A 27,183-nucleotide genomic window follows, 5' to 3' on the forward strand; every position below is an offset into this window, starting at 1 on the left:
TGGAGCCGCTGCCACCTCCTCTTCTTCATCGGGAGGCCATATCTGGAGCCCGTTCGGGGCTCTGGAGAGGGGAATCTTCGGTCTTCTTCATCACCAATTCCATGATGCTCCCCACCGGGAGTGAGTAATTCCTTCGTAGGCTCGCCGGTCGGTGAGGAGTTGGATGAGATTCATCGTGTAATAAAGTTAGTTTTGTTAGGGCTTGATCCCTAGTATCCACTATGTTCTGAGATTGATGTTGTTATGACTTTACCATGCTTAATGCTTGTCACTTAGGGCTCGAGTGCCATGATTTCAGATCTGAACCGTTTATGTTTTCACCATTATATCTATGTTCTAGATCCGACCTTGCAAGTCATATTCACCTATTACATCTTATCATCCGTAAACCCCAGGGTGACAGTAATTGGGATAGTTTTTGGTGATGACCATAGTTTGAGGAGTTCATGTACTCACTATGTGTTAATGCTTTGCTTCGGTTCTCTATTAAAAGGAGGCCTTAATATCCCTTAGTGTCCTTATGGACCCCGCTGCCACGGGAGGGTAGGACAAAAGATGTCATGCAAGTTCTTTTCCACAAGCATGTATGACTATTTACGGAATACATGCCTACATTATATTTATGAATTGGAGCTAGTTTTGTATCGCCCTAGGTTATGACTGTTATATGATGAATATCATCCAACGAATCCACCGATCCAATGCCTACAAATTTCCCACATACTGTTCTTGCTAAGTTACTAATGCTGCTGTTACTATTGCACTTGCTACAAAATCATTGCTATCACTGTTACCGTTGCTACTGTTGTTACCACTACTATCAAAATTATGCGGAGTGTTGGTAGGAAATTGCTTCAACGCCTGCTATGCGGCTTTCGCGACCTAGCTAGGTCCCCTAGTGACTATACATGGTTTCAAATAAATGAAACATTCGTGTTTAGATAAAATTATGAAAATAGACGTTCAATCCAAACTTGATCTTTATAGTGTTGGGTGAAACAACTTCTAATCCGCTATATTAAAAAAGACAATGTACCATGGGCTTATTTTCTATGGCCGACCTAGTTCATTAGCTACAAGCTTCAAAATGAGGCTTCATGAACTTAGGTGGACTCTTGTCACAAATATGCTCATCTTCGATTTGTCAAGATCAATAACTAATGCTCAAATTTCAGAGGTTGTTTCAAACCAAAAAAACATGCTTCTAGATGCTTCATTTATACCGAATTTTCTATAGTGGTTAGCCTATGCATAAGCCTAAACCGTTTGGAAAGGTGTTTTGCTTTGGTACGAAATTGCACATGAAGCTGCCCAAAGAGGACACACCAAGTAACAAAAAAGGCATTTTCCATGCAATGATAACAAGCACCTACCTAAGCTAACAGAGAAACCAAAAAAGGAAAAAAGTGTGCATGCCCACAACCAAGTATTTTACTGCCAGGCAACGGGGGTTTGTGAGTGACATAGGGGCAAAAAAGAGATGGTGGAGAGAATAAGAAACCACACCCCCGAGGCCAAAAATCCAACTTCAAGCCCTCGACCCTCCTCGTCTCCAGGCGAGCTCTGACAACCACACAGTCAAATTACCTAATTTCATAAACACTCTCAATGCAAACAAAATCTTACTTTTCATGCTGAAAAACCTATTCATTTGCATTATGTAAAATCTATGAGCTCATTGATTGTTATTTCGATGAAACTTTTTACCGTTTGCTTACTTCCCAAGGCCGCCCCAGTCCATCAACGACAATCTTAGAAAAAAGAGGCTTTCCGAACTTATGTGGAGTGTTGGCAGGAAATTGCTTAACGCCTGCTAAGTGGCTTTCGTGACCTAGCTAGGTCCCCTAGTGTCTATCCATGGTTTCAAATAAATGAAACATTTGTGTTTAGACAAAATTATGAAAAAATACCTTCAATTCAAACATGACCTTTACAGTGTAGGGTGAAACAACTTCTAATCCAGTATATTAAAAGAGACAATTTACCATGGGCTTATTTTCTATGACCGACCTAGTTCATTAGCTACAAGCTTCAAAATAAGGCTTCCTGAACTTAGGTGGACTCTTGTTACAAATATGATCATGTTCGATTTGTCAAGAGCAACGACTAATGCTCAAATTTCATAAGTTGTTTCAAACAAAAAAACATGCTTCTAGATGCTTCCTTTATACTGAATTTTCTATGGTGGTTAGCTTGTGCACAAGCCTAAACCATTTGGAAAGGTGTTTTGCTTTGGTACGAAATTGCACATGAAGCTGCCCAAAGAGGACACACTGATTAAAAAACAAGGCATTTTCCATGCAAGGACAAAAAGCACTCAACTAAGCTAACAAAGAAACCAAAAAGGGAAAAAAGTGTGCATGCCCACAACCAAGTATTTTTCTGGCAGGCAAGGGGGGTTTGTGAGTGACACAGGGGCAAAAAGGAGATGGTGAAGCGAATAAGAAACCACACACCTAAGGCCAAAAATCCAACTTCTGGCCCTTGACCCTCCTCGTCTCCGCGAGATCTGAAAACCACACCGTCAAATTACTTAACTTCATAAACACTCTCAATGCAAACAAAATCTTACTTATTTTCATGTTGAAAAACCTACTCGTTTGCATTATGTAAAATCTTTGAGCTCACCGGTTGTTATTTCGATGAAACATTTTTACCGTTTGCTTACTTCGCAAGGCCGCCCCAGTCTAGCGACGACAAGTTTTAAAAAAGGGGCTTTCCGAACTTATGCGGAGTGTTAGCAAGAAATTGCTTCAACGCCTGCCAAGTGGCTTTCGCAAGCTAGCTAGGACCCCTTGTGTCTATACATGGTTTCAAATAAATGAAACGTTCGTGTTTAGACAAACTTATGAAAGTATACCTTCAATCCAAACATGATCTTTACAGCGTAGGGTGAAACAACTTCTAATCCGCTATATTAAAAGAGACAATTTACCATGGGCTTATTTTCTATGGCCGACCTAGTACATTAGCTACAAGCTTCAAAATAAGGCTTCCTGAACTTACGTGGACTCTTGTCACAAATATGCTCATCTTCGATTTGCCAAGAGCTACAACTAATGCTCAAATTTCAGAAGTTGTTTCAAACAAAAAAACATGCTTCTAGGTGCTTCCTTTGTACCGAATTTTCTATGGTGGTTAGCCTATGCACAAGCCTAAACCGTTTGGAAAGGTGTTTTGCTTTGGTACAAAATCGCACATGGAGCTGCCCAAACAGGGCATGCCAAGTAACAAACAAGGCATTTTCCATGCAATGACAACAAGCACCGACCTAAGCCAACAAAGAAACCGAAAAAGGGAAAAAGTGTGCATGCCCACAACCAAGTATTTGACTACCATGCAGGGGGGAGGGGGTTGTGAGTGACACAGGGGCAAAAGCAAGATGGTGGAGCGAATAAGAAACCACACCCTTGAGGCCACAAATCAAACTTCTGGCCCTCGACCCCTCTTCGTCTCCAAGAGAGCCCTGAAAACCACACCATCAAATTGGCCAACATTGACGATCAACCTCGCCACCAGAAACCTCCAAGCACTTATCTCGAACAAGCCAATATTTTGTAGGGCTTCCGATGCCCAATCTTTCACAGGGCTTCCTATGGTGCGTTGTGGCTCTTGGGTGCCCAATTTGAAGGCACAGTACCGGTGAATAGTTTGCCTTAAGGTTACCCCGCAATGGTGGCCGATTATGATTGCATCGTGGAACCACATTGCTCGGGCAGTTGTTTTGAGGCTCCCTTCATCTGGGCCAGGAAACAAAAAACATGCAATTTCAAATACATTTTTTGAGGGGTTGCAATTTCAAATAGATGAGCAACCATGTTATGTGAACGCTTTGCATAACTTAAAAAACACTCCCAATCCAAACAAAACCATATATACTCTCTATGGTGACACACCTTCTCATCCACATTACAAAAAGAAGCCATGAGCTCATTGATTGTTATTTTGGTGAAAACACTTACTGGGTGCTTACTTCCTAAGGCAGACTCTATCCATGAGCGACAAGCTTAAAAAAGAGAGATGCTCTTAGATATTGTGAGAACTCTTAGCGGGAAATTTCTCTTCTTCGAGTACTCAACAAGAACAACCAGTGCTCAAATTTTAGAAGCCATTTCAAACAAGAAACGGGCTTCCTGAATGTTCCTTATGCCAAACCTCCTATAGCAACCGATCTATGCACAAGTCTAAACCCGCTTCGGTTTTCGAAGCATGCTACTCGCTTTGTTCCAAAATACTTGAATGTCCTGAAAAACATACCAACATCTACAACACCAAATTAAATCCATTAGATTCATAATAACATATATATATATAGTGATACTATTCATCACCCAGGGTGTAGAATAAGTTATTCTTCATCCAAGGTAATTTTACGATCATTTCATAATTAAATCACGTTTAGATTCAAATAGTTACATTCCTATTGATTTACTACGTAAAATTTGGCATAAGAAAATAAAAATATATGTCATAAGACAAGAAAATATGCAGTTTATGCGTATTTTATACTATGTTTTTACGTTTGTAATTTTACATAACATAAAATATTTTTACAACGATTATATATTTTCTTACGGTCTTTTTTTACGTCGAAAATAAGACAAAACTTACGAAACCTAAAATTACGGTGCATTGATGGTAAAATAGAGAAGGGGGTGAAGAATAACTATTCCTCACCCAGGGTGAGGAATAGTCAATCCCAGGGTGACAAAACTATCTCTATCATAGCTTGCCACAGAACTAGTTAACGCTTGCTGAACATTTTATGGTTTAAAAGTAAGTAAAAATATGAAATAAATAGGGGAGCCTCACTCTAATCTAATAAGATGATCCAACTGTGTGATTGTGAAAATATGCATTTATGTGTCTTCAGCGAAAAACAAGCATTTCAGCTCACTACAGGATCAATATATATATATTGAAACATTTGTTATTTTTGTCCAGGACACATGCAGATATATTTTTTCAATCACTCTGTTGAATCATGTTATATTATAGGTGTGTTGGTTCAGCATTTTTTCAGGATTTTTGAGAACTTTTACACCGTCGAAAACCTTAACTAGTTCTGTGGCAAGCTATTGTAGAAAATCCTACTCCTATATATATACACACATTTGATGTTAAGATATGAACAGTTATTTCTATAAAGTTAGTCAAACTCAAAGAAGTTTCACTCGAAAAAAAAACTCAAAGAAGTTTGACTTGATACAAACCAAACAAACGGAGCATATTGCAGAGCATAGCGAACCAACCTGTGGTTGGATGGTTAGCTGGTATCCCCAGCCCACCAGAGTTCAAATCCTGGTGCTCACATTTATCCTGCATTTATTTTAAAATTTCCGGCGATGCACCTTCAGTGGAAAGAGACGTTCCCGTCGACTACGAGGCGGCTATGGTGACTTCGTAAAATCTCAAGATGATATGCCGGCTCAGTCTCTCGAAGGTGCTTATAGGGGTAGGATGTGCATGTTCGCGTTCACAGGGGCGAGTGTATGCGCGTACATACAAGCGGTTGCGTCTGTACTGTGTTTAAAGAAAAAAAACTAACGGAGCATACTGTAGAAATTGCACACGCAAGCTGCCCAAAGAGGAGAGACCAAGGAAGAAGAACACCGAGCAAACGGGGCATTTTTTTTTCACCCAGCAACAAGCACCCATGCACCCACCAAAGGCAAGAGAGAAGGAAAAACAAAACAAGTGAATGTGCATCCAGCCTCAGCCAAGCGTTGGGTTGCCACGCAAGGGGGGGTGAGGGTGACGCGGGGGCAAAAGCGAGATGGTGGAGCGAATCAAAAACCGCACCCCTGAAGGCCACAAACCCAACTTGTGGCTCTCTGCCCGCGCCCGTGGCCCCCGCCACCCCCCTTTCTTCCTCCTTAAAACCGGACTATCCCCAATCCCATCCACCCTCAGCAGCTCCAGCAACCCGCGAGCAAAAAATCTCTCCTCCGATCGCGCCATACCTCGCCGCCTACTGCTCCTCCTTGTCTGCGAGCGAACGAGCGTAGCACGGTAGGGAGTAGCTCCGGGGACTGTTGGCCTGGTCCAAGAAAAATCCAAGCACAGAGCAGAGGAGCATACAGCCTCGAGGAAGGAAAGAAACAGAGCGGCTTTGCTGTTTGGGAGGTGGCCGGCGAGAGAGATGGGGCAGCTCAGGCCGGCGGCGGGAGGCGGCGGGGACTGCCTGATCAAGCTGTTCGGGAAGACCATCCCCGTGCCGGACGCCGGCGCCGGCGCCAACGCGGGAGACGTCGACAAGGTTGGTGTCCATGCCCTCCTCCTCCTTTGTGTTCTTGTATAGGATCTTGGGAATTTTGGTCGGTTTACGGAGCCTATGGGAAAAAAGGTTCATTTTTTAAGCCTGTTTTCTTTGGCTTTTGAGTTGATCATCGGGTCTTAAGCATGGAGTTCCCTGCCTATTTTGGGAGATAGTAGTATCAGTTAAGCGTTAGGCAGGCAGGTTCAGCTTCCATTAGCATGTTGAGAATTTCGCCTTTGCTGTTCTCCATTAGCAGCAGTTTTTAGTATACTACTACATGATCTAGTTGTCTGAACATCATCTGGACTTTAGAAAGAAAGGCCTTGGCCTCTTTTAATAGGTCGTTTTCGCGTGCTTCCAAGGATTTTCCTGAAAGTGGCTACTACTATGTGGTGCCGTAACCTACTGGACTTCAGAACTTGAGATGCATCAGACTCTGAGTAGATCACCCACTGCAAATTAAAGCGCCATAGCTTCTTTTCGTTAACAGATAAGAACTGAAACATGAACAAACTTCGTCAAATTTTACGCTTGGGAATGGGGGAAAGCATGTGCAGCCACAGGTCAATAACCCGAATATTACACCGTGGGTGCGAACTTCTTCTAATTCAAAACAAAGAACTCATCAAGGTTTTCTGAATGTTTACAGGACCTTCAGCACAGAGGCGGCAGCACCACGGCTGAACTAAAGGTGCAAGAAATCGCCCCTCAGGACTCCACGGGCTCGCCTCAGCAGCCGGAGGTTGTGGACGTCGAGGATCCATCCGCTGCCAAGAACTCGGTGGCAGATCAACAGGACGAAGAGCAGGGGGACACGGCCAACCAGAAGGAGAAGCTCAAGAAGCCTGACAAGATCCTGCCCTGCCCCCGGTGTAGCAGCATGGACACCAAGTTCTGCTACTACAACAACTACAACATCAACCAGCCGCGCCACTTCTGCAAGAACTGCCAGAGGTACTGGACGGCCGGGGGCGCCATGCGCAACGTGCCTGTGGGCGCGGGCCGCCGCAAGAGCAAGAGTCTATCCGCCGCCTCCCACTTCCTTCAGAGGATAAGGGCTGCTCTGCCCGGTGATCCTCTCTGCACCCCAGTCAACACCAACGGCACGGTGCTCAGCTTCGGCTCCGATGCGTCTACCTTAGACGTCTCAGAACAGATGAAGCACATCAAGGAGCTCGCCTCGGTAACCCGGACTGAGAACACCGATGCCCCGTCAGTAGGATCCTCTGCTGAAGGGTGGGCAAAGGGAGAAGAGTCGAGCCAAATGAACTCGAGGGAGAGAGTTGCAGCAGATAGATCCGCAAATTTTGTGCAGCATCCGTGCATGAACGGGGCAGCCATGTGGCCATTCAGTTGTGCACCGTCACCTGCCTATTTCCCCTCAAACGTAGCAATTCCATTCTATCCAGCTGCTGCTGCTGCCTACTGGGGCTGCATGGTTCCGGGAGCCTGGAACACTCCATGGCAGCCGCAGCCGCAGCCACAGTCTCAGTGTCAATCTAACTCACCACCTAGTGCTGCTTCTCCGGTATCGACAATGTCCAGTTGCTTCCAATCCCGAAAGCATCCTAGAGATGGTGATGAGGAAAGAGATACCAAGGGTAATGGCAAGGTGTGGGTGCCCAAGACGATCCGGATCGATGACGTAGATGAGGTGGCCAGGAGTTCTATCTGGTCACTTATTGGGATCAAGGGCGACAAGGTGGAGAAGGATGATGGCAAAGGCTGTAAGCTTGCAAGGGTTTTTGATCCAAAGGATGAGGCAAAGACGTCAAGCCACAGAGGTAACAATAGCTTGCCATTCTTGAAGGGGAACCCAGCTGCACTGTCGCGCTCAGTGAACTTCCAAGAGAGATCTTGAGCACCATCTGGAAATTCTTCATGCTGCCTTCTGCTACTATAAAACCATGTAGCATGATACAGCTGAAATTTTGTACATTAGATAATTGTATACTACTCCCTCTGTCCCATAATATAAGAGTGTTTTTTAGACTAGTGTACTGTCAAAAACGTTCTTATATTATGGGACGGAGGGAGTACTAGATAAGAGACATGGAGTGTTCAACATAGCTATAATCAGATCCTGTAACTGTAGCTGTACTAGGTAACTTGTAGATAGCTATTTGGGTTGGGGAAGATTGGGAGCAGAAGTTCCTGTATCTGTAGATAAATATGATATATTGATTGGAATATTTGGCAGGAATACCTTTGCGCGATAGCACCCAAACAATTGGTAGCTGTCTGATTCCATTGTATAACAAAAATGAGCCCACTGCATCCTTGGAAATGTGACACTATGTGCATATCTCCAGCTTGTTTCCATTTGTCTATTTCTTCTAATGTAAGAATTTGCACAGATATAGAAGAAACAATATCTGATATATTTGTTCCTTTCTCCTTTCTTTTTCTTTGTTTTCTCAACCTTATAGTTGAGATAATTGGGTTATGAAAGTGATGCAAAAAGTGGAGGAAGGCATGGAAGAAAGAAAGAAAGTGATAGACAACTACTGGATGACCCACTAACCTTAAATGTGACAACTAATATATTATCTCCCTTCACACATACTGCAAGCTGTCCTGCATAAAGAAAACCAACAAGTAAAGATGAGCACAAATAAAATCTGCAAGTCCATGCATGGTCTCATATGAATATCGGGTTTTTTTTCATCGTCATATGAATATCTCAGAGGTGTACTTCAGTAGATCAACAATTTATCATGTGACAAGGAAGTAACATCAGGAGCTGACAGAAAAAGTAATGTCTGAAAGTTGTGCCATCATATCAACAAAGACACTGGTAGTCCTACAAACAAACAGAGTGTGGGCGGCGGGTATAGACTGGTAGATACCACTAAACAAAAATTTCTATCTGTTAGGTAACATCCTACCTTTCAAATGTTTCAACAACATGCATTATTGCGCCCATTCATTCTGCTTTTCAGTCGTTGGCTTCTGGCAGTGCCACTTCCACTTACACCATCGTCAACCAGTTTGACCTTTAATAGGCTACATGTTTGACCTTCTATCAAACTTCCAATATAATGGTCATCTGATTGCTGGTCAATGGTTATCAGAACACACACAAAATGTGCAGCCCCCTCCCTCCTCTAAGGCAAAGACACACCCAAAATAAAACATACTCCCTCCGTCTCAAAATAAGTGTCTCAACCTTAGTACAATGGTAAGAAGAGAAGCATAAAGCTTTTCCAACCAAGCATGCCTGTGATTATCAATATTATTGACTCTTTTTTTTTTCTTCTCTTTCAGCAGTCTTTGGTGAGAACACATGTTTAATATGATGTGCTAAAAATAGGTCTATTATTCTGCATACATAACAGGAAAATAACCATATTTCCTCAAGTATTGGGGGCACAGTGGCCATCATGTCTATCCATGGGACTTTCGGCCACGTTATGAAAGAAGTGATGCAATACTTTAAATAAAAGAGTTAAAGGTCAAACACAACAAGCAGTAGTCACTTTTTTTATAGCACCAGTTGCCTTTTGGTGTCTTCACATAATTGGCAGCTAAAACCTTAAGGATGTTAACTTTACCAAACTTTTGTAGCGCACTTTCCCATCAAAGGCGCATAACGCAAAAACTGCACTAGAGTGCTAAAGTGGATAACACTGTTCACTAGGAGAATAACTACTTTCAAGTCCTCAGTCCACACTAAGTATTTAACAAATTCATCATACTTGCTTTTGAGTACAACTACTTATGTGTGAAGACAAGCTTAATACCAAAAGTAAATAGAAGGAAATGATATATGAGTGGGATTTCAACATACCCACCATGGACACGGTTACAACACTGAGCATGCATCCAGAGAGCATGAAGGTGAGTATTTGACTACAACGGAACACCTAGAACATGCAATTTGTAAACATTTAAATTTCAGCCTTATCTATGCATGAATGAGAAAAGAGAAATGAACAGAAACAGTAGGTCTGGGTTATTATTACTCTATTAGTAATTTAGTGTGTATCATCACTCCTATAGTTCCTCCAGATTGGGAGTATCAGACGGTCTGTGTCCTTATGCTATTAATTTAGATAGCCACAGGTGAACTTTTGGGGATAATCTGGCAGTATACTTCTTTTCAAATATAACAAAATCTAGCAAGTGAGATTCGGATGTGAAAATTTTAAACAGTGAAATACAGTATGGATGTCGCATGGTGCTCTTAAAAGAAGATACACATATCAAGGATGGTGAGTTGGTGACTTCTGATGAAGTAATTTAGCATACCAACAACAATCAATAAACCTATGAAGATAAATATGCCTTGATCGCTGGACAATCTTAACATATGAAGCACAGATCTACTTAGAGTTTTAGATTACTAAAAAATTCACATTAACCAACATTTTGTATATTTTGAGCTGTAGAAAACATGCAGTGAATTGCAATAAATTCCAATTCAGACACTGAAGTTAAATTATACTCAGGTTTGAGATTTCAGAAGCAGTATAAGAATGTAGAAAAAAGTTTCAGAAAGTACTGCAAAAAATCCCAAGACAGCCAGTCATTGTCGCTTCAGTGGCATCACCATGCCTTGGATCTGGATATTGCATCATTTGTGGGTTGCGAACCAAGATCATACATCTGCATGTCTCCACATCCACTCAAATATCTGTGGATACAAATGTCAGATCAATCAATTCACATGGAAAGATTGCATTATCTGTCCAAAATCCTGTACACGGTGACAGCACTTTCGAACTGGGGTATTGAACACAAAAAAGTAAAAAGCCCTGAATCAGAATTCAGTATCTTTGCCCATCATCCTCGCGTCCTGCCAAGTGCAGCTAAGATGACACAGCTCATACCAATAATCAATCCTCTGGATTGTGGACAAAAGAATGCACAAAGCTTCTCAATACATGATAACCTTGATTCAGTATTTTACAAAAAGAAGTCACAGACGTTAAAATAGAACAAACATAACTCAGCTGTCAGTCTGTAGATTATCTGGATCACAACATTAAATCAAATTGACCATTCTTCCTATGGCTTTTACTTGCATTGCTAATTCTAGATAAATTATATGACAGTAAAATTGCCATGGTAAAGAACTGGAGTAACAAAAGATATACTCCGTACTGAACACAACAGATATCGGGCTGCAAAATAGCAGATTATTTTTCCTTGGATAATTCAGTCAAAGTGTCAAATTACAGACAAATAACTGATACTATTTGACACAACCATCAACCAAGCTTTCTCTTCACAGATTCGAGGCAACTGCTCAAAGCTGGCTAACATCACATCAGATATGTTCATTTCTTCATTGGATTTTGCAGCCCCCTGAATCTGGCCCTCGTCGAACATTCCCAAAGGCAGAGAGTTCAAAAAGATCCATATCACGTCCTGAGGAAATCAGACAGAGTTACTTAGCAAGTTGGGTGTCTGAATAAATTTTGTGCTTGTTGACTGCTTCACTAAAGGCAGCAGGCTCATTCAAGGTAGACATTACTTACCTGAAACCCGACAATATGCGCTTCTCTGTGCTAGTTCAGATTTGGATATCTCAGTATTGTTCCCTTTAGATCGATTCACAGTAGCCTGCAAGTACGAATTGATATATCAGTTATGCTCTATAGAATAAACTGATTCGCATCACAGTAATGACTAATATACTGGTGACTACTTCAGTAGATCTGTGGCTGAAGAAAGTAGCACACATGCACAAACAATTTGCGAACAGGTAGGCATAAAATATGAGTTTGGTTCTCTCAGTTGCCTATGATGAGCATAAGCAGAAATAGTCTGCTGAACCATGGTAGTATCCACTATCTTGCTCTAGACATAGCACATTTTCAGGCAAACAACAGAGACTTGAGTGCCAAACAGGGATCTGTGGCTACTTGCGACTACTTTGAAAGATCTGTGTCTGAAGAAAGTAGCACACATGCGCAAACAATATGAAAACAGGTAGGCATAAAATAGGAAGTTTGGTTCTCTCGGTTGCCTATAAGCATAAACAGAAATAGTCTGCCGGACCATGGTGGTATCAGTTATCTTGCTCTAGACATAAACCAGCATGACAGTATCCATTATCATGCTCTAGACATAGTACATTTTTGGGTACACAACAGAGACTGGAGTGATCAAACATGGAATCTGTACCTGCAAAACCTGGCAGTTCTCCAATGTGCTCTTCCCGCCCTGTCAATTGAAAAGGGTCAGTGATACAACAAGTTCAGGAAACAAAAACGTGAGAGCGGGCAAAAGCACTACGGAAATTCAGATGTATCAAGGAAATACTAGCAAGCGAAGTTTCTTAACAACAGTTTTGGAATTGGAGTCCGTCTTGGGACCTTGGAATAGGGCACGATGTGGTCGTAGTCGTGGCAGAGGCAGCCGGGGCAGCCGACGAGCTTGCGGAAGACGATGTTGCCGAGCGCGTCGCGGCGCCACCTCTCCGGGTCGCGCCCAGGCACCTTCTCGGCCTTCTCCCAGCACTGCTGCTTCACCGCGTGCGGGAAGCTCCGGGGCTCCGACGCGGACGGCGTGTAGAGCAGCTCGTCCAGGTCGGCGACGGCGGAGGCGGAGGTGGAGGAGCGGGGGGAGGTCGCCCGGGCCGTGGCACCGAAGGACTGCGGCGGCGGCGGAGGCGGGTGGTCGGCGCGGCGCCGGCGCATCGGCTTCCGGCCCACCATTATCTTCCTATCTGGAGGAGTCTGTGTGGGCGCAGGGATACCGTTTCCGGGGTGAGCCGTTGATTTCCGAGATACCTCGAGGTAGGTCTCTACGGAAAAATGGGAAAAGTCGAGCAAAGGGTCTACTCGCACTAATCTCAAAACAATGGACACGGCAAATGTCAGGTTAAGATATCATGCTATATTTTTCTTTTAAAAAAGACCTCGGTTGAAAGGTTCACTACGAAGCATCCCAAAAATATAAACAAAAATTACATCAAGGTTCGTAGACCGAACAACCATTGCCGCCACCCGAATGAGCCGGCAACGGGTTGTTGTTGTCGCTCCCATATTGGAGTTGGACTAACCTTGTCGATGATGGCTGGTAAGTCTTCGTGCATGTGCTCCTAATAACCAGCATCCCATAGTTGCAATCATCGTCGTTGAACACTTGAATTGATCTGAATAACTTGACATCAAACTTTGTTGTTGCGTATGCGTGACGAGAAACTCTATCCTCGTTGTCCCGAGAAGCTGACAGGAATCTATGCATCCGCCCCGTCGGAACGAACTTGAGGAGGATGAGATAGACTCGAAGAAGAAGTGTCATCATTCGTCCGAGCGCTGCCCCTGCAAGGACTAAAACCCTAACACATCTACTAGTCATAGTCGAGGCACCAAGATCCCCCTCCCCGCCATTGCTCGATGGAGCGTCAGACAGATGGGAGGTGAATCCTCCATGGGCTCGCCGATGGAGATCCAGGGGAGGAAGTGATGTAGGGTGGAACCCTAGATTCAAGATCTTCCACTCTTGAAGGTGGGGAGAAGAAGAACAAGGAAGAACTTGGAAAAAACGCTCAACAAGTCCAAGTCATCATCCACTAAGATAGTACACATAAGATCCACAAGCATACAATATCAAGCAAATGGAAAGGTACTAGGTAGAATTCTTCTCAAATTCCTAGGAGATTAGGCCTTAGAAGTAGATATATCTTCCCTCGGGTGGGGGCCTTGCATCCATGAGATGGATCTTCACAGGGGCCTTGTATCCACTAAGGGATCTTCTCTAATGAAGGGCTTGGTCTCCAATGGAGTGGTAGTTGAGCAAATCTCTTTAGTTCTTAGTTCAATGTACCTTTCTAACCCTAATTCATCCAAAGGAAGAGGTATTTATAGTCTAGGGTGAGAGAGGGGAATACATGGGTCAAAACCCGAAGGCTACGCACAGGCAATTCCGGACGTCCGGTGGCTTGAGAGGGACTGGACGCCCGGTGAGCGCCGGTCTTCCAGCCATTCTTCTCGGGTGGAATGGCACAAAATTTCCAGTAGTGGCCGGACATCCGGTGGCTCTGGAGGGTTCGGATGTCTAGTGCGCATCGGAATTCCGTTAGTTTGCTTCTGGATGGGTTTTGCCGGATTTTCCGTGGAGCCCGGACGTCTGGGTGTCGGGACTTGCCGAATTTCCATGTAAGATCAGCAAGCTTGATTTTGAAATTATATAAGGGCAAGCATGTTTTGTACCTGATACTAAAAAAATCCCATAGAAATAGAACAATCTTGATACTTAAGATTTCCAAACACTCGTAAAGAAAAGATTTGTGCATGAAAGCAGACACTGGGAATCAGTGGCGACTTAGCAAATGATTACTGGGTATGTAAACAATGATTGCAAAGTGGAACAAAATCACAATATGTAAGACTAGCCACAATGGGTAGTAACATAGACTAGTAACATGCCCATGTTACTAGTCTATGTTACTACCTTTATAGTGGGGAGTAACATATGTGTGGTAACATGCAACGCTTCATTTATTAGGCTATAGACACATTTTGCCTTGATATGTGTGATGTTACTCATACTACTAGTAACTAGCTATTTTACTACTTTCCAATCTTTCTTCATTTATTGTTTGTCACATCATCTATTTTATCTAGATATGTGTGATGTTATTACCTATGTTACTATCTATTTTATCTATATTACTATCTATGTTAAACCAAGCTGACCTTTGGGAAAAGAGAAACTGTATAATGGCCAATGGTCCCAGGTGGTAATTAAGCCGGGTTCCGAGTTCTCCCAAGTCAGGAAACCACTTCCCGACGTTGGGCACGACCTGGCGAACGAGAATGCACATTGCTTCAGCACTCATCATCTCATAGAGTCCATACATACATGGACACCTGAAATTGACGAAGAAAATTATCATTCTGCATGACTATTGAGTGCAGGAACAGAGCACTTAAGAGTTCAAACTCAGCACTATCAATCCCACACCAGAAAATATTACTATGAGGGTAGAAGCAATAATCTCAGCATAGCTGGCAGAACACATCCACATCCACATTGTGAGGGATATTATGAAGATTGCACTTTTTTGTCCCAAGTTTTGTGTAATGTAAAGAGACTACTGCACACACTAAATAAAAAGCTTTTAATTTAGTATAACACATCCACATCCACATCCTTAAGGTAGGTTGACCCTATAGAGTATAACACTATGCAGGCCACACAGATCGATTCCACGATGTAACTTGATCATGTATGGTGGCAAGACAATTAAAAAAAATATGCACATCATTCACTGGCTATAAGTATGCAAACATGTGACATAAACCATTGTTACAACTTACAATTACCTTAATGGTCTCCGCCGGTTCTCCAGCTGGAGCCGCGGTGAAGCTCCTCCTCCACTCCTCCCGCGCCGATGCTCTTCGGGCCGTCGCCGAGCTTGCGGTGCCCACCCACCCACCTACCGCTCCGCCCGCTTTTACTGCGGGGGTAATGCGCCGCGGTGTCAGCCGTAGTCTTTCGGCGATGCGACGGCGTTCCCCGCCCAGGTCTCTGTTGCCTCTGCTCCTGCCCATGCCTGCGCATGCTTGCGTGTTGGGGGTGGATTCGTCTATGGGCGATTTGCCTCCTGAGCAACAACATGTCCCCCATATCCCCCCCCCACTCCTGTCTCTGTCGGAGGGAACCCCCCTCTGTCTCCGCGCGGGCAGACTGGCTGCATTCAACGCGAGCCTTCAATGCCCGTCGCTGTCTCAGCTACCCAACTCGCGTCCTTCCTCCAAGCCCTTTTATCTCCCCCGCGCCACCCGTCCCTCACACCGCTCCACCCACAAGCCCTCTCTCTCTAGACGGGTGTTTCCGGTGCCTCTCGACGCGACACTTCGTCCGGGACTGCCGGGACCCCGTCCGCTGTAGGCGGTGCCGCCGCTCCGGCCACCAAGCTCGTTCGCGCTCCTGCCCCATGGCCCCGCTCCGCCCCGCACCCGCCCCCGCCCCCGCGCCCACCCCCGCTCCCGCCCCCACGCCTGCTGCCGCCACCCCCACCGCCACCCCATCCCCCGCCACCGCCTCCACCCCCCGCACCACGCGCCGACGCCCTACCCTGGTGCCGCTCGTCGCGTTGCAGGCCTCCCTGCTGCGTTGCGTCCCCGCAGCCTCGACGCGCCGATGGGTGCGAGCTCTCCCCCGCCTCCCGCCCGCGACGTCTCCCTCACCGCTGTGTGTGCGTCCCCGGTCGCGTCGCCCGGAGACCTTGTGCCGCGCGGTTGCTCCGACCCGCCGCCCGTTGCCGCTCCCCTCCCCCGCCGGAGCTCATGCTTCCCCGTGGACCGCCGTCGCGGAGCTCCTCGTCCCGCTCGTCCTCCTTCACCGGGTCGGTTGTCTCCTCCGGGGGGCGTCTTTCGGGCATGACTCCGACCACCCTGCCTTCGTCGAAGTTTTCATGCCGGAGGGCGATTACGAGGCGGCGATGCTGCTGGCTGTCGTCTACATCGAGCCCCCCTCCGCCTTCATCAACTCCACGGTCGTCGTGCAGACCGCGCTGGCCCGGGGGTGGGCGACCTCTCCTTCGACGTCGTTCCTTCCTCGATCGGCGTCATGTACCTGTGGTTCGCCTCTCGGGCGGACCGTGAGGTCGCCATGCGTCGCCAGCCCTTCTTCCACGAGGACGCACGCATCGACCTGCACCGAGAAGAAGAGTTTGGGCGGGTCCCTCAGCGCGCCCGCTTCTGTGTCCTCCTCGCAGCGTCGGCCTTCCCCATGGAATTCCTCAACCCCGTTGGGATCCGCGCGGCCTTCTCCGGCTTTGGCAAGCTGTTGGAGGTCGACCCGCGGGTCATCGCCGGGCATGAGCTCGACATGGTTCGTGCTGTCGTCCTCATGGAGCACCCGCGCGATCTCCCCTCCGACGTCTGGCCTTGGGGCGGGCGCTGGGGCGCGCGCGTCATTTCCATCGAGCCCCTCATGTTCTGGGACATGGCTGCCTCCTTCAACGATGACGGCGAGTACATCCCGTTCTTCATGGAGGGGCCGCCGCCGTTCGCCCACAACCAGCCCACTCTCCATGGGCGCCCTGTCCAGCGCTCTCTGGGCGTTGGCCCCGTCCTGGCGGAGCATCGTCACCAGGGCAGCGGGGGTGGCCAGTTGGCCTCTCTTCTCCGCGTCCTGAACGCCCCCCTCCCCACCCTTGCCGGGGCGCGCGACCACTCCTGGAGCCCGCCCACCTCCGTGGTCATTTCGGAGCTGGATGGGGGGAGAGTGATGATGATGATGGGGGAGGGCCGGGCCTCGTCTCCTCCAACGCCACCGACGTCCAGCACCGTAGCTCGCGCCTCGCCCTCCTTGAACCTGCCCACTTCGTGAGCGTCGAGGAGAAGGCGGTCAAGCGCCATGCTCTCAAGGAAGCCCTGCTCGGCTGCTCTCCCCGGCTTCAAGGCAAGGCCCTCCGCAACAAGGTGGTGGACGCGGTGGTCCGTCCTCTGAGCAGGAGGGCGGTGGCCGAACTCCGGGCTACTGCTGCTGCTATCTCCTCTTCTCCGGTGACTGCCGCTACCGATGTGTGATCGGCTACGGTGCCCTCGGCCCGTCCCGAGCGTGGTCGTTGTTTCATCCCGCCTGTTTGGGAGGCCTGTAATCTTCTGTTTTCCTTCTAGTGCTCGGGTGTGGTTAGGGTGTCCCCGTGACTAATCCCTCTAATGTAAGTCTCTCTTTCCTCTCCTGGAATGTCCAAGGGTTAGGCGAGTCAGATAAGTGCGACTGTGTCCGCTCGGCCGTGTACTCTGTTGACCCTTGTATCGCTTGCATCCACGAAACGAAGCTGTCCGCCTTGAACCCCTTCAAACTAGCCTCGTTCCTTCCCCGTCGCCTCTCAGCCTTTGTTGTCAAGGACGCCGACGGGAGCCGGGGGGATCGTCACCGCCTGGGACCCCCGCCTTTTTAGTCTTGTCTCCTTGCGCACCTCCCAGTACTCGCTCACCATGGTCCTGGCGTCGATGTCCACTGATCTCTCTTTTGCTGTCACCAACGTTTATGCGCCGGCAGATCATTCCTTCGCCCAGGTGTTCGTGGCTGACCTGGGCGATGTGGCCACCACGGGCGCTCTCCTCTGGCTCGTCCTCGGTGACTTTAACCTCATCCGGGGGCCGTCGCAGAAGAATAACTCTCGCTTCGACGCTGGCAGTGCGGCGTCTTTCAATGCCCTGATCAACGGGCTCGGCTGGCTCGAGCTGCCCCTCTTTGATCGCCTTTTCACCTGGACCAACAAACGTTCCCCCCAACCCTTGCTCGCCTAGACCGAGCCTTCTTCGACGCCGGCTGGGATGCTCTCTTCCCCGACTCCTCGCTCAGCTCGCGCCCCCGTACCGCTAGTGACCATGTCCCTCTGGTGGTGTCGGTGTCGACAAAAATCCCGGCGTCGACGCGTTTCTTCTTCGAACCGCCTGGCTCTCCTCCCCGCTGTTCCTTCCTTCCACTCTCCCGTCCTGGACGAGGCACCGCGGTGGCCGGGACGCGGCCGGGGACCTGTCTGCCCGCAAAAAGGCTTTCAGGTCTGCGGCCAAGGTCTGGAAACGGCAGCACCGTTACATTCCCACCTTTAAAAATGACTGTGTGTTTTTGATTGATCTTCTGGACTTCCTTGAGGAGTGTTGATGTCTCTCTCCAGATGAAGCCGCTCTTCGTGATGATGCTCGCCAAGCGCTCGACGCGGCCATCCTCAGCCAGGCCACCTACTGGAAACAGCACGGGAAGTGCCGAGGGGTGCAGGGGGAGACGAGAACACTCGCTTCTTCCACACGCAGGCTTCTCAGTGCCGGCGCGGGAACTGCATCCGTGTCCTCGACGTCGACGGCTCCCACGTCATGTGGCATGCAGCGAAGGCCGACGCGCTCCTGGGCTTCTACTCCAGCCCCCTGGGCCGCACTGTCGAGCCCGTCTGAGGCTTTGATCTGGCGGCCCTGTACGCGGCTGCCGCGCGCGTCCACGGGCCGTCGCTGGTGGCCCCGTTCGCCCCTGAGGAGATCAGGCGCGCGGCCTTCTGCCTCGATCGGACGAGCGCTCCCGGCCCAGACGAGCTGGGTCCGGCCTTCTATCACGCTGCCTGGCCCACGGTCGCCCGGGACGTCGCGCGCCTGTTCGATGCCGTCCATGCCGGCACGGCGCGCCTGGATGGGATCAATCGGGCGTACATCGCCCTGCTCCCGAAAACTGCCGGTGTGCCGACGCCGGGGGGTTCTGCCCAGTCTCCCTCCAAAACGCCGACGTCAAGATCCTCTACCGCGGGTTGACCACGCGGCTGCAGAGGCAGATCAGCCTGCTGATCGACGAAGACCAGTCCGGATTCATCCCCGGCAGGAGCATCGCCGAGACTTCGTCTATGCGGCCGAGGTGGTTCAGTGCTGCTACAAGAGAGTTGCCCCCACCCTTGTGTTCAAGCTGGACTTTGCTAAAGCCTTCGACTGCATCAACTGGGCGAGCCTGCGAGTGATCATGCTGGCGCGTGGGTTCCCCGCGCTCTGGTGTGACTGGATGGATTTGATCCTCAAGTCCTCGCGTTCCGCTGTCCTTCTCAATGGCGTGCCTGGGAAGTGGTTCCAGACTCGCTGCGGGCTGCGGCAGGGGGACCCGATCTCCCCCTACGTTTTCCTCATTGTCGCCGACGTGCTTCAGCGGCTGATCCGACGCGACGATCTGATGCGTCACCCGCTGGTGGAGGGTGCGCCCCCGCTCGTGCTGCAGTACGCGGATGACACGTTGATCATTATGCGTGCGTGTCCATCTGCGGCGGCCCGGCTTCACGCCCTGATCGACGACTTCGCCGCGGCTACCGGGCTCATCATCAACTACTCGAAGAGCACGCTGGTTCCCATGGGTGTTGACGCTGATACTCTTGCGGCGGTGGTGGCTGTTATGGTGTGCTGGGTGGAGGGGTTTTCGCAAACCTACCTGGGGCTCCCTCTGTGTTGCCACAAACTTGCTCTGGCGGATTTCCACTTCATCATCGACAAGGTCGACCGGTACCTCGCCGGGTGGCGCGCTCGTCTCCTCTCCCCGGCGGGGCGTCTCGTCCTCATCAACGCTGTCCTGGACGCCCTGCCGTCGTATGCCATGGGCGCCCTCAAGCTCCCCCCAAAGGTGACTCGCGTGCTGGACTCCCTCCGTCGCGCCTTCCTTTGGAACGCGGTCGAGCGCGCCTCCGGCGCACAATGCCTCGTGGCTTGGGACCAAGTGTGTCGTGCCAAGGAGGAGGGTGGGCTGGGGGTCCGGGACCTCGCCACCCAAAACATCTCGCTCCTACTCAAGGTCCTGCACCGGCTACACTCCATGCCGCTGTCCAGATGGGCGTCATGGGTCTGGAGTTCTCTTGGAGAGCACCTACTGCTGGACGCGCGTGGCTCGTCGCTCGCCGGCGAGCATTGGGTATGCCTGCGGGGGCTCGTGCCCCTCTACCGTTCGCTCTCCCGCGTCGACGTGGGGGACGGGCGGACGATAGCCTTCTGGGAAGATCACTGGCTGCCCTGCGGGCCGATTCGCACCGCCTTCCCTGCCCTGGCCTCCCATGCCACGTGCCGCGAGGTTTCCGTCTGGGCGATCTGCACCCTGGGGCTCGATGCTGCGCTGGTGCCGCGGCTCTCAGTCGTTGCGGCCCGGGAACGCCTCGTCCTCCTCCCACTCGTCGAACACGGGTGGGGAGGGGCTGTGGGGGGTGATGACCGCCGACGCTTGGTTCTGTGCGAGAAGGAGGACAAGCTGGCCTCAGGTGCTGCCTACAGGCTCCTCCGCCTCGGGGGGGTGGTCGTCGAGAACAACGCATTCCTTTGGAGCTCGCCGACGCCGTCTCGGGTGAAGTTCTTCGTCTGGCTGCTTGCCCTTGACGCATCCACACCCGAGACAACCTGCTAAAGAAACACATTATCGATCTCTAGGGGGCCGGGTGCCCCGCTTGCCCCGCGCCTCTGGAGACGCCCGACCACCTGTTTTTCGGCTACCCCTTCGCCCGGGAGTTCTGGGGCGCCCTAGGCCTCGCCGCCTCTGGGGCCGAGGTACTGGCGCTGCACTGTTTCAACGCCGCTGATGCGGTCGGCTCTGTGTCTCTGCACGCCTTCGTGCAGTTGTGCTGCTGGCATCTCTGGAAGAGGAGGAATGCGGTGGTATTCAGACAGGAAACTCACTCTCTGGCTGCTATGCTAAAGGCCTGCCGCGACGATGTTGTCCTCTGGCGTTGCCGCTTCCGCTCTGAGGAACGCGGGCATGTTGATGCCTGGGTTCAGGCCCTGCATTTGTAAATGATTAGAATAGGTTAGACATGGTGTCTTGTGCTTGCAACCGTTCCCAGGCTGTAAACACTCCCCTCGTTCTCCTCTTTGTTGCCGATCTGGTGGTTGTACTTTGTTACGGCTGATACGTCTCCAACGTATCTATAATTTTTTATTGTTCCATGCTATATTATATTCTGTTTTGGAGATTAATGCACTTTATTATACACTTTTATATTATTTTTGGGACTAACCTATTAACCGGAGGCCCAGCCCAGAATTGCTGTTTTTTTGCCTATTTCAGAGTTTCACAGAAAAAGAATATCAAATGGAGTCCAAACGGAATGAAGCCTTCGGGAACGTGATTTTTGGAACGAACGTGATCTAGAGGACTTGGACCCTACGTCAAGACATCAACGAGGATGGCACGAGGTAGGGGCGCGCGCCTACCCCCGTGGGCGCGCCCTCCACCCTTGTGGGCCCCATGTTGCTCCACCGACGCACTTCTTCCTCCTATATATACCTACGTACCCCCAAACTACCAGATACGGAGCCAAAAACCTAATTTCACCGCCGCAACCTTCTGTACCTGTGAGATCCCATCTTGGGGCCTTTTCCGGAGCTCCGCCGGAGGGGGCATCGATCACGGAAGGGCTTCTACATCAACACCATAGCCTCTCCGGTGATGTGTGAGTAGTTTACCTCAGACCTTCGGGTCCATAGTTATTAGCTAGATGGCTTCTTCTCTCTTTTTGGATCTCAATACAATGTTCTCCCCCTCTCTTGTGGAGATCTATTCGATGTAATCTTCTTTTGCGGTGTGTTTGTTGAGACCGATGAATTGTGGGTTTATGATCAAGTTTATCTATGAACAATATTTGAATCTTCTCTGAATTCTTTTATGTATGATTGGTTATCTTTGCAATTCTCTTCGAATTACCAGTTTGGTTTGGCCTACTAGATTGACCTTTCTTGCAATGGGAGAAGTGCTTAGCTTTGGGTTCAATCTTGCGGTGTCCTTTCCCAGTGACAGTAGGGGCAGCAACACGTATTGTATTGTTGCCATCGAGGATAACAAGATGGGGTTTATATCATATTGCATGAGTTTATCCCTCTGCATCATGTCATCTTACTTAAAGCGTTACTCTGTTCTTTTGAACTTAATACTCTAGATGCATGCTGGATAGCGGTCGATGTGTGGAGTAATAGTAGTAGATGCAGGCAGGAGTCGGTCTACTTGTCTCGGACGTGATGCCTAGATATTCTCATACCTAGATATTCTCATAACTATGCTCAATTCTGTCAATTGCTCAATAGTAATTTGTTTAACCACCGTAATACTTATGCTCTCGAGAGAAGCCACTAGTGAAACATATGGCCCCCGGGTCTATTTTCCATCATATTTAATCTCCCGACAACAAGTTATTTCTGGCGCCGTTTTTATTTTTGCTTTCTTTACTTTGCATCTTTATCATAAAAATACCAAAAATATTATCTTATCATATCTATCAGATCTCACTCTCGTAAGTGACCGTGAAGGGATTGACAACCCCTTTATTGCGTTGGTTGCGAGGATTTATTTGTTTGTGTAGGTGCGAGGGACTCATGCGTGGCCTCCTACTGGATTGATACCTTGGTTCTCAAAAATTGAGGGAAATACTTACGCTGCTTTACTGCATCGCCCTTTCCTCTTCAAGGGAAAACCAACGCAGTGCTCAAGAGGTAGCAAGAAGGATTTCTGGCGCCGTTGCCGGGGAGTCTACGCAAAGTTTGGTTTGGCCTACTAGATTGATCTTTCTTGCAATGGGAGAAGTGCTTAGCTTTGGGTTCAATCTTGCGGCGTCCTTTCCCAGTGACAATAGGGCACCAAGGCACGTATTGTATTGTTGCCATCGAGGATAACAAGATGGGGTTTATATCATATTGCATGAGTTTATCCCTCTACATCATGTCATCTTACTTAAAGCGTTACTTTGTTCTTTTGAACTTAATACTCTAGATGCATGCTGGATAGCGGTCGATGTGTGGAGTAATAGTAGTAGATGCAGGCAGGAGTCGGTCTACTTGTCTCGGACGTGATGCCTATATACATGATTATACCTAGATATTCTCATAACTATGCTCAATTCTGTCAATTTCTCAACAGTAATTTGTTTACCCACCGTAATACTTATGCTCTCGAGAGAAGCCACTAGTGAAACCTATGGCCCCGGGTCTATTTTCCATCATATTTAATCTCCCGGCAACAAGTTATTTCTGGCGCCGTTTTTATTTTTGCTTTCTTTACTTTGCATCTTTATCATAAAAATACTAAAAATATTATCTTATCATATTTATCAGATCTCAACTGCTTGCCGGTTTGAAATGCATATTCAGGTGGGGGAGTTCTCCCCCCCTTGAAAATTAAAAACAAAACAATTACCTTAACCAGTATCTTTTTGAACAAGTTAAAGTTTCTGTTAGTGAGACCAACTTCAGTTCAGACGCACACAAAAAGAACTTCACTTCAGGTTAAGGAACAACCAGGCATTTTAACTGACTTGCAAGCATACTGTAGATGTTCCAGAACCATTAAAGGGGAGTTCTGAGTAGAAAGGACAACTAAGCGGAAGACCTTACAAAGGCGGAGTGACAAGTAATGCCCTATTTCCTAAAGTCTGAAACCATTTGGTGTAGTTCAGTTAACTGACTTAACTCAAGTTCAGGTTAGCATGGCGCCAAATTTGATTCCAGAACTCGTCGGCACGGAAGAACCGATCTAGTTATCAACGCAAGCATGAAGAATGAACAAATTAAAATTCATAGCGTCGAGTATATATACCTGGGCTGTTGGTTTTTGATCGCCGGATCAAATCACCACCAGGACCTCTGCACACTCACGTACAAAGCAACCAAGCAAGCTGCCTAGTAGGTTGATTGATCTACAGTGCACGCACACGTCTAGCCAATACTTCACGTACGAGACGTGAGCACCTGGTAGAGGCTAGCTCTTGATCGATCGGAACTAATCGATCTAGATGGAACTTATGCGTAAGTCGTAACTTGGCGAATGGAAAAACTGATCGGTAGGCTTTGTTGATGGCTACAGGCTCGTGTCGAGCCTGTTAATCTTTCTATTGCTTTTCTCTCTTTTTCGTTTGGTACAAAGGTTACAGGGGTACGTACCTATATATATTAGCTAGCCAGCATAAGCTAGCCTACTCCGTGTCGGTGTCTAATTCTAATCCTACACGGAGACATAAACATACACGTGTAGTACCTGTACAGATATGGAGACTAAGCCGTGTTTAACTCTAACATTCACCTCCTTAAACACGGCATCCTCCTTACGACCCGGATCCCAGGCACGATTGCTGCTACTATAGGCATTGCTTTCGCCGTTCTTCGTAGCATTCCGGGGACTGACTTCAATGCCGTCAGCTCATCCGTAAGTTGACGGCAACACTCCCTTTTGATCGCATCTTGAAACTTCGTCTGTTCTTTGGTGCTTGATAGATTGTCTTTCGGATTCTCTTGTAGACATATTTTGAATCCGAGCGAGACCAATCTTGGGTCTAACTTTGAGTTCCAAGCTCTTGGCGCTTGCTTCAGCCCGTAAAGTGTCGTCTTGAGCTTGTAAACTTTTCCTTCTTCGCCTTTCTTCTCATAGTTGAGGGGTTGTTCCACGTACATTTCTTCTGTGAGGTCGCTGTTGAGGAATGCGGATTTAACATCCATATGATGAACCTTCCAATCCTCTTGTGCTGCCAAAGCTAGGAGCATTCTCACCGTCTCGATTCGAGCAACCGATGCAAACACCTCCTCATAGTCAATTCCTTGACGTTGTACGTAGCCCTTTGCAACGAGTCTTGCTTTGTACTTCACAATGGCACCCTTCGTGTCCTTCTTTAACTTGTAAACCCACTTCAAACCTATGGCCTTTTGGTTCGGAGGTCGGGTTACCAAAGTCCACGTGCCATTGCTCCCGATCGCCTTGATCGCCTCATCCATGGCGTGCATCCAACTTGAACTTTTGCTCGCCTCTACGAAATTCGCCGGCTCCTCAACTCCGAGTAAACACAAATCGGAGTACTCGAGGGTAACTGGCTTTGTGTACTTGTAGACTTTCTTGAGGGTCTTGTAGCGACGAGGCCCGGAAGAATCTGTCGTGGCTTGCGAAGGGGGCGACACAAATTGTGTCGGCGTCAATGCACTGGAGGAAGACGACTGAGTCTCGGGCGTGGTGGATGCCGGGTCATTGGCATCCACATCGTTGACATCCACGTCGTTGGCGTAGTCGTCTTGATCGTGACCATCTTGATTGTCATCATCACTATGCGCCTCGATGTCGATGTCATTGCCGAGATCTCTACCCGTGTCTTGCGCGTCGTATAAGGTGCCGTGAGGAACCTCTTTATGCCAATCTTCTCGCAGTAGTCGTTGAACTCGTTTGACGTAAACTCTCCACCGTGATCTGTCCTTAGAGGGCGAACCTTCAGCTTGTGTTCCATCTCCGTTGCAACCTTCAGCTTCTTAAACGCTTCAAACGCCTCATCTTTAGATCGTAGGAGAATGACCCACATATATCTCGAGTAGTCATCTACCACTAGGAAGAAATACTTCTTTCCTTCGTGAGTTGCTGGGTGATAGGGCCACATAGATCACCATGGAGCAGCATGAGTGCATCACTTGCACGATAGGTAGACTGAGCAGGGAACGGCCTGCGGTGCTGTTTTCCAACCAAACACCCATCACATACTCGATCAACATGGTCGATAAACGGCATCCCAGATACCATCTCCATCTTCGACATCTTCTTCAAGGCGTAGAAGTTGACGTGTCCAAATCTAGCATGACATAACCACGAATCATCATCACTCTTGGTGAGCCAACACTCCAGTTGAGATTGATCAAGGTTGAGGTATAGAGCCTGTTTCGCGTGCGATTCACATGCGCTAGCACGTTTCGGAGGTTGTCGAAGATCGTCATCACTCCGTTCTCAATATCCACCTTGCATCCATTCTCATCAAGTTTCCCGACAGAGATGATGTTGTTGCGAAGCCGTGGGATGTAGTACACTCCAGTGAGTATGCGATGCTCTCCTGTGAGACCCTCGAAGAAGACAGAACCTTGCCCGCAAATCTCCACATTTGAACCATCACCGAACTTGACCGAGCCTTGAACATCATATTCCAGCTCGAGGAACTTCTCCTTGCACCCCGTCATGTGGTTACTGGCACCCATGTCTAGATACCATGACACGTTCTGGTTTCCAGATAACTTCGGTACTACTTTCTTCTCATGAAGTAGCACCTTCCGTCTTGGTTTCACAACCACCGTTTGGACGAGATCACAAACTTTGGCCATCAGAAGACCTGTACGTTCGTCTTCCTGCTTCGCCAAATTTGCCTTGATCTCACGCTTGTTAGGCTCCACGCGATCACAAACTTCGGCCATAAGAAGACCTGGACGTTCGTCTTCCTGCTTCGCCAAATTTGCCTTGATCTCCCTCTTGTTAGGCTCGAGACAATCCTTCGCAAAATGACCCATCTCGTTGCAGTTATAGCACTTGACCTCGGACATATCCAAGTTCCGTGGCTTCTGCTATTTAGATTGGTCCGCCTTACCACGACCTTGTGGCTTGCCTTTTCCTTTGCCTTCTTCGGTTTGTCCACCATGCTTCGCGTTGCTTGAGCCTTCGCCATCGTTGCACCTTCCTTTGATACTTGGGGACTCCCAATCTGCGCGTGAGTACATGAG

The 27,183-nt window shown here is 48.3% G+C and overlaps 2 protein-coding genes across 2 annotated transcripts; one reads left to right on the top strand and one right to left on the bottom strand.

The window, feature by feature from the left end:
- The first annotated feature begins 5,854 nt into the window (after positions 1 to 5,854).
- Positions 5,855 to 8,462, top strand: LOC123098577 (cyclic dof factor 1). The gene is made up of 2 exons (XM_044520611.1): positions 5,855 to 6,259; positions 6,909 to 8,462. The coding sequence occupies exons 1-2, from the start codon at positions 6,143 to 6,145 to the stop codon at positions 8,118 to 8,120; spliced, it is 1,329 nt and encodes a 442-aa protein (XP_044376546.1). The 5' UTR covers positions 5,855 to 6,142; the 3' UTR covers positions 8,121 to 8,462.
- Positions 8,463 to 11,125: 2,663 nt separating this feature from the next.
- Positions 11,126 to 12,986, bottom strand: LOC123100299 (uncharacterized). The gene is made up of 4 exons (XM_044522242.1): positions 12,583 to 12,986; positions 12,392 to 12,430; positions 11,743 to 11,827; positions 11,126 to 11,632 (listed from the first exon to the last, which is right to left on the bottom strand). The coding sequence occupies exons 1-4, from the start codon at positions 12,922 to 12,924 to the stop codon at positions 11,550 to 11,552; spliced, it is 549 nt and encodes a 182-aa protein (XP_044378177.1). The 5' UTR covers positions 12,925 to 12,986; the 3' UTR covers positions 11,126 to 11,549.
- Positions 12,987 to 27,183: the final 14,197 nt, after the last annotated feature.

This window comes from Triticum aestivum, chromosome 4D, assembly GCF_018294505.1.
Source record: "Triticum aestivum cultivar Chinese Spring chromosome 4D, IWGSC CS RefSeq v2.1, whole genome shotgun sequence".
NCBI classification, from domain to species: Eukaryota; Viridiplantae; Streptophyta; class Magnoliopsida; order Poales; family Poaceae; genus Triticum; species Triticum aestivum.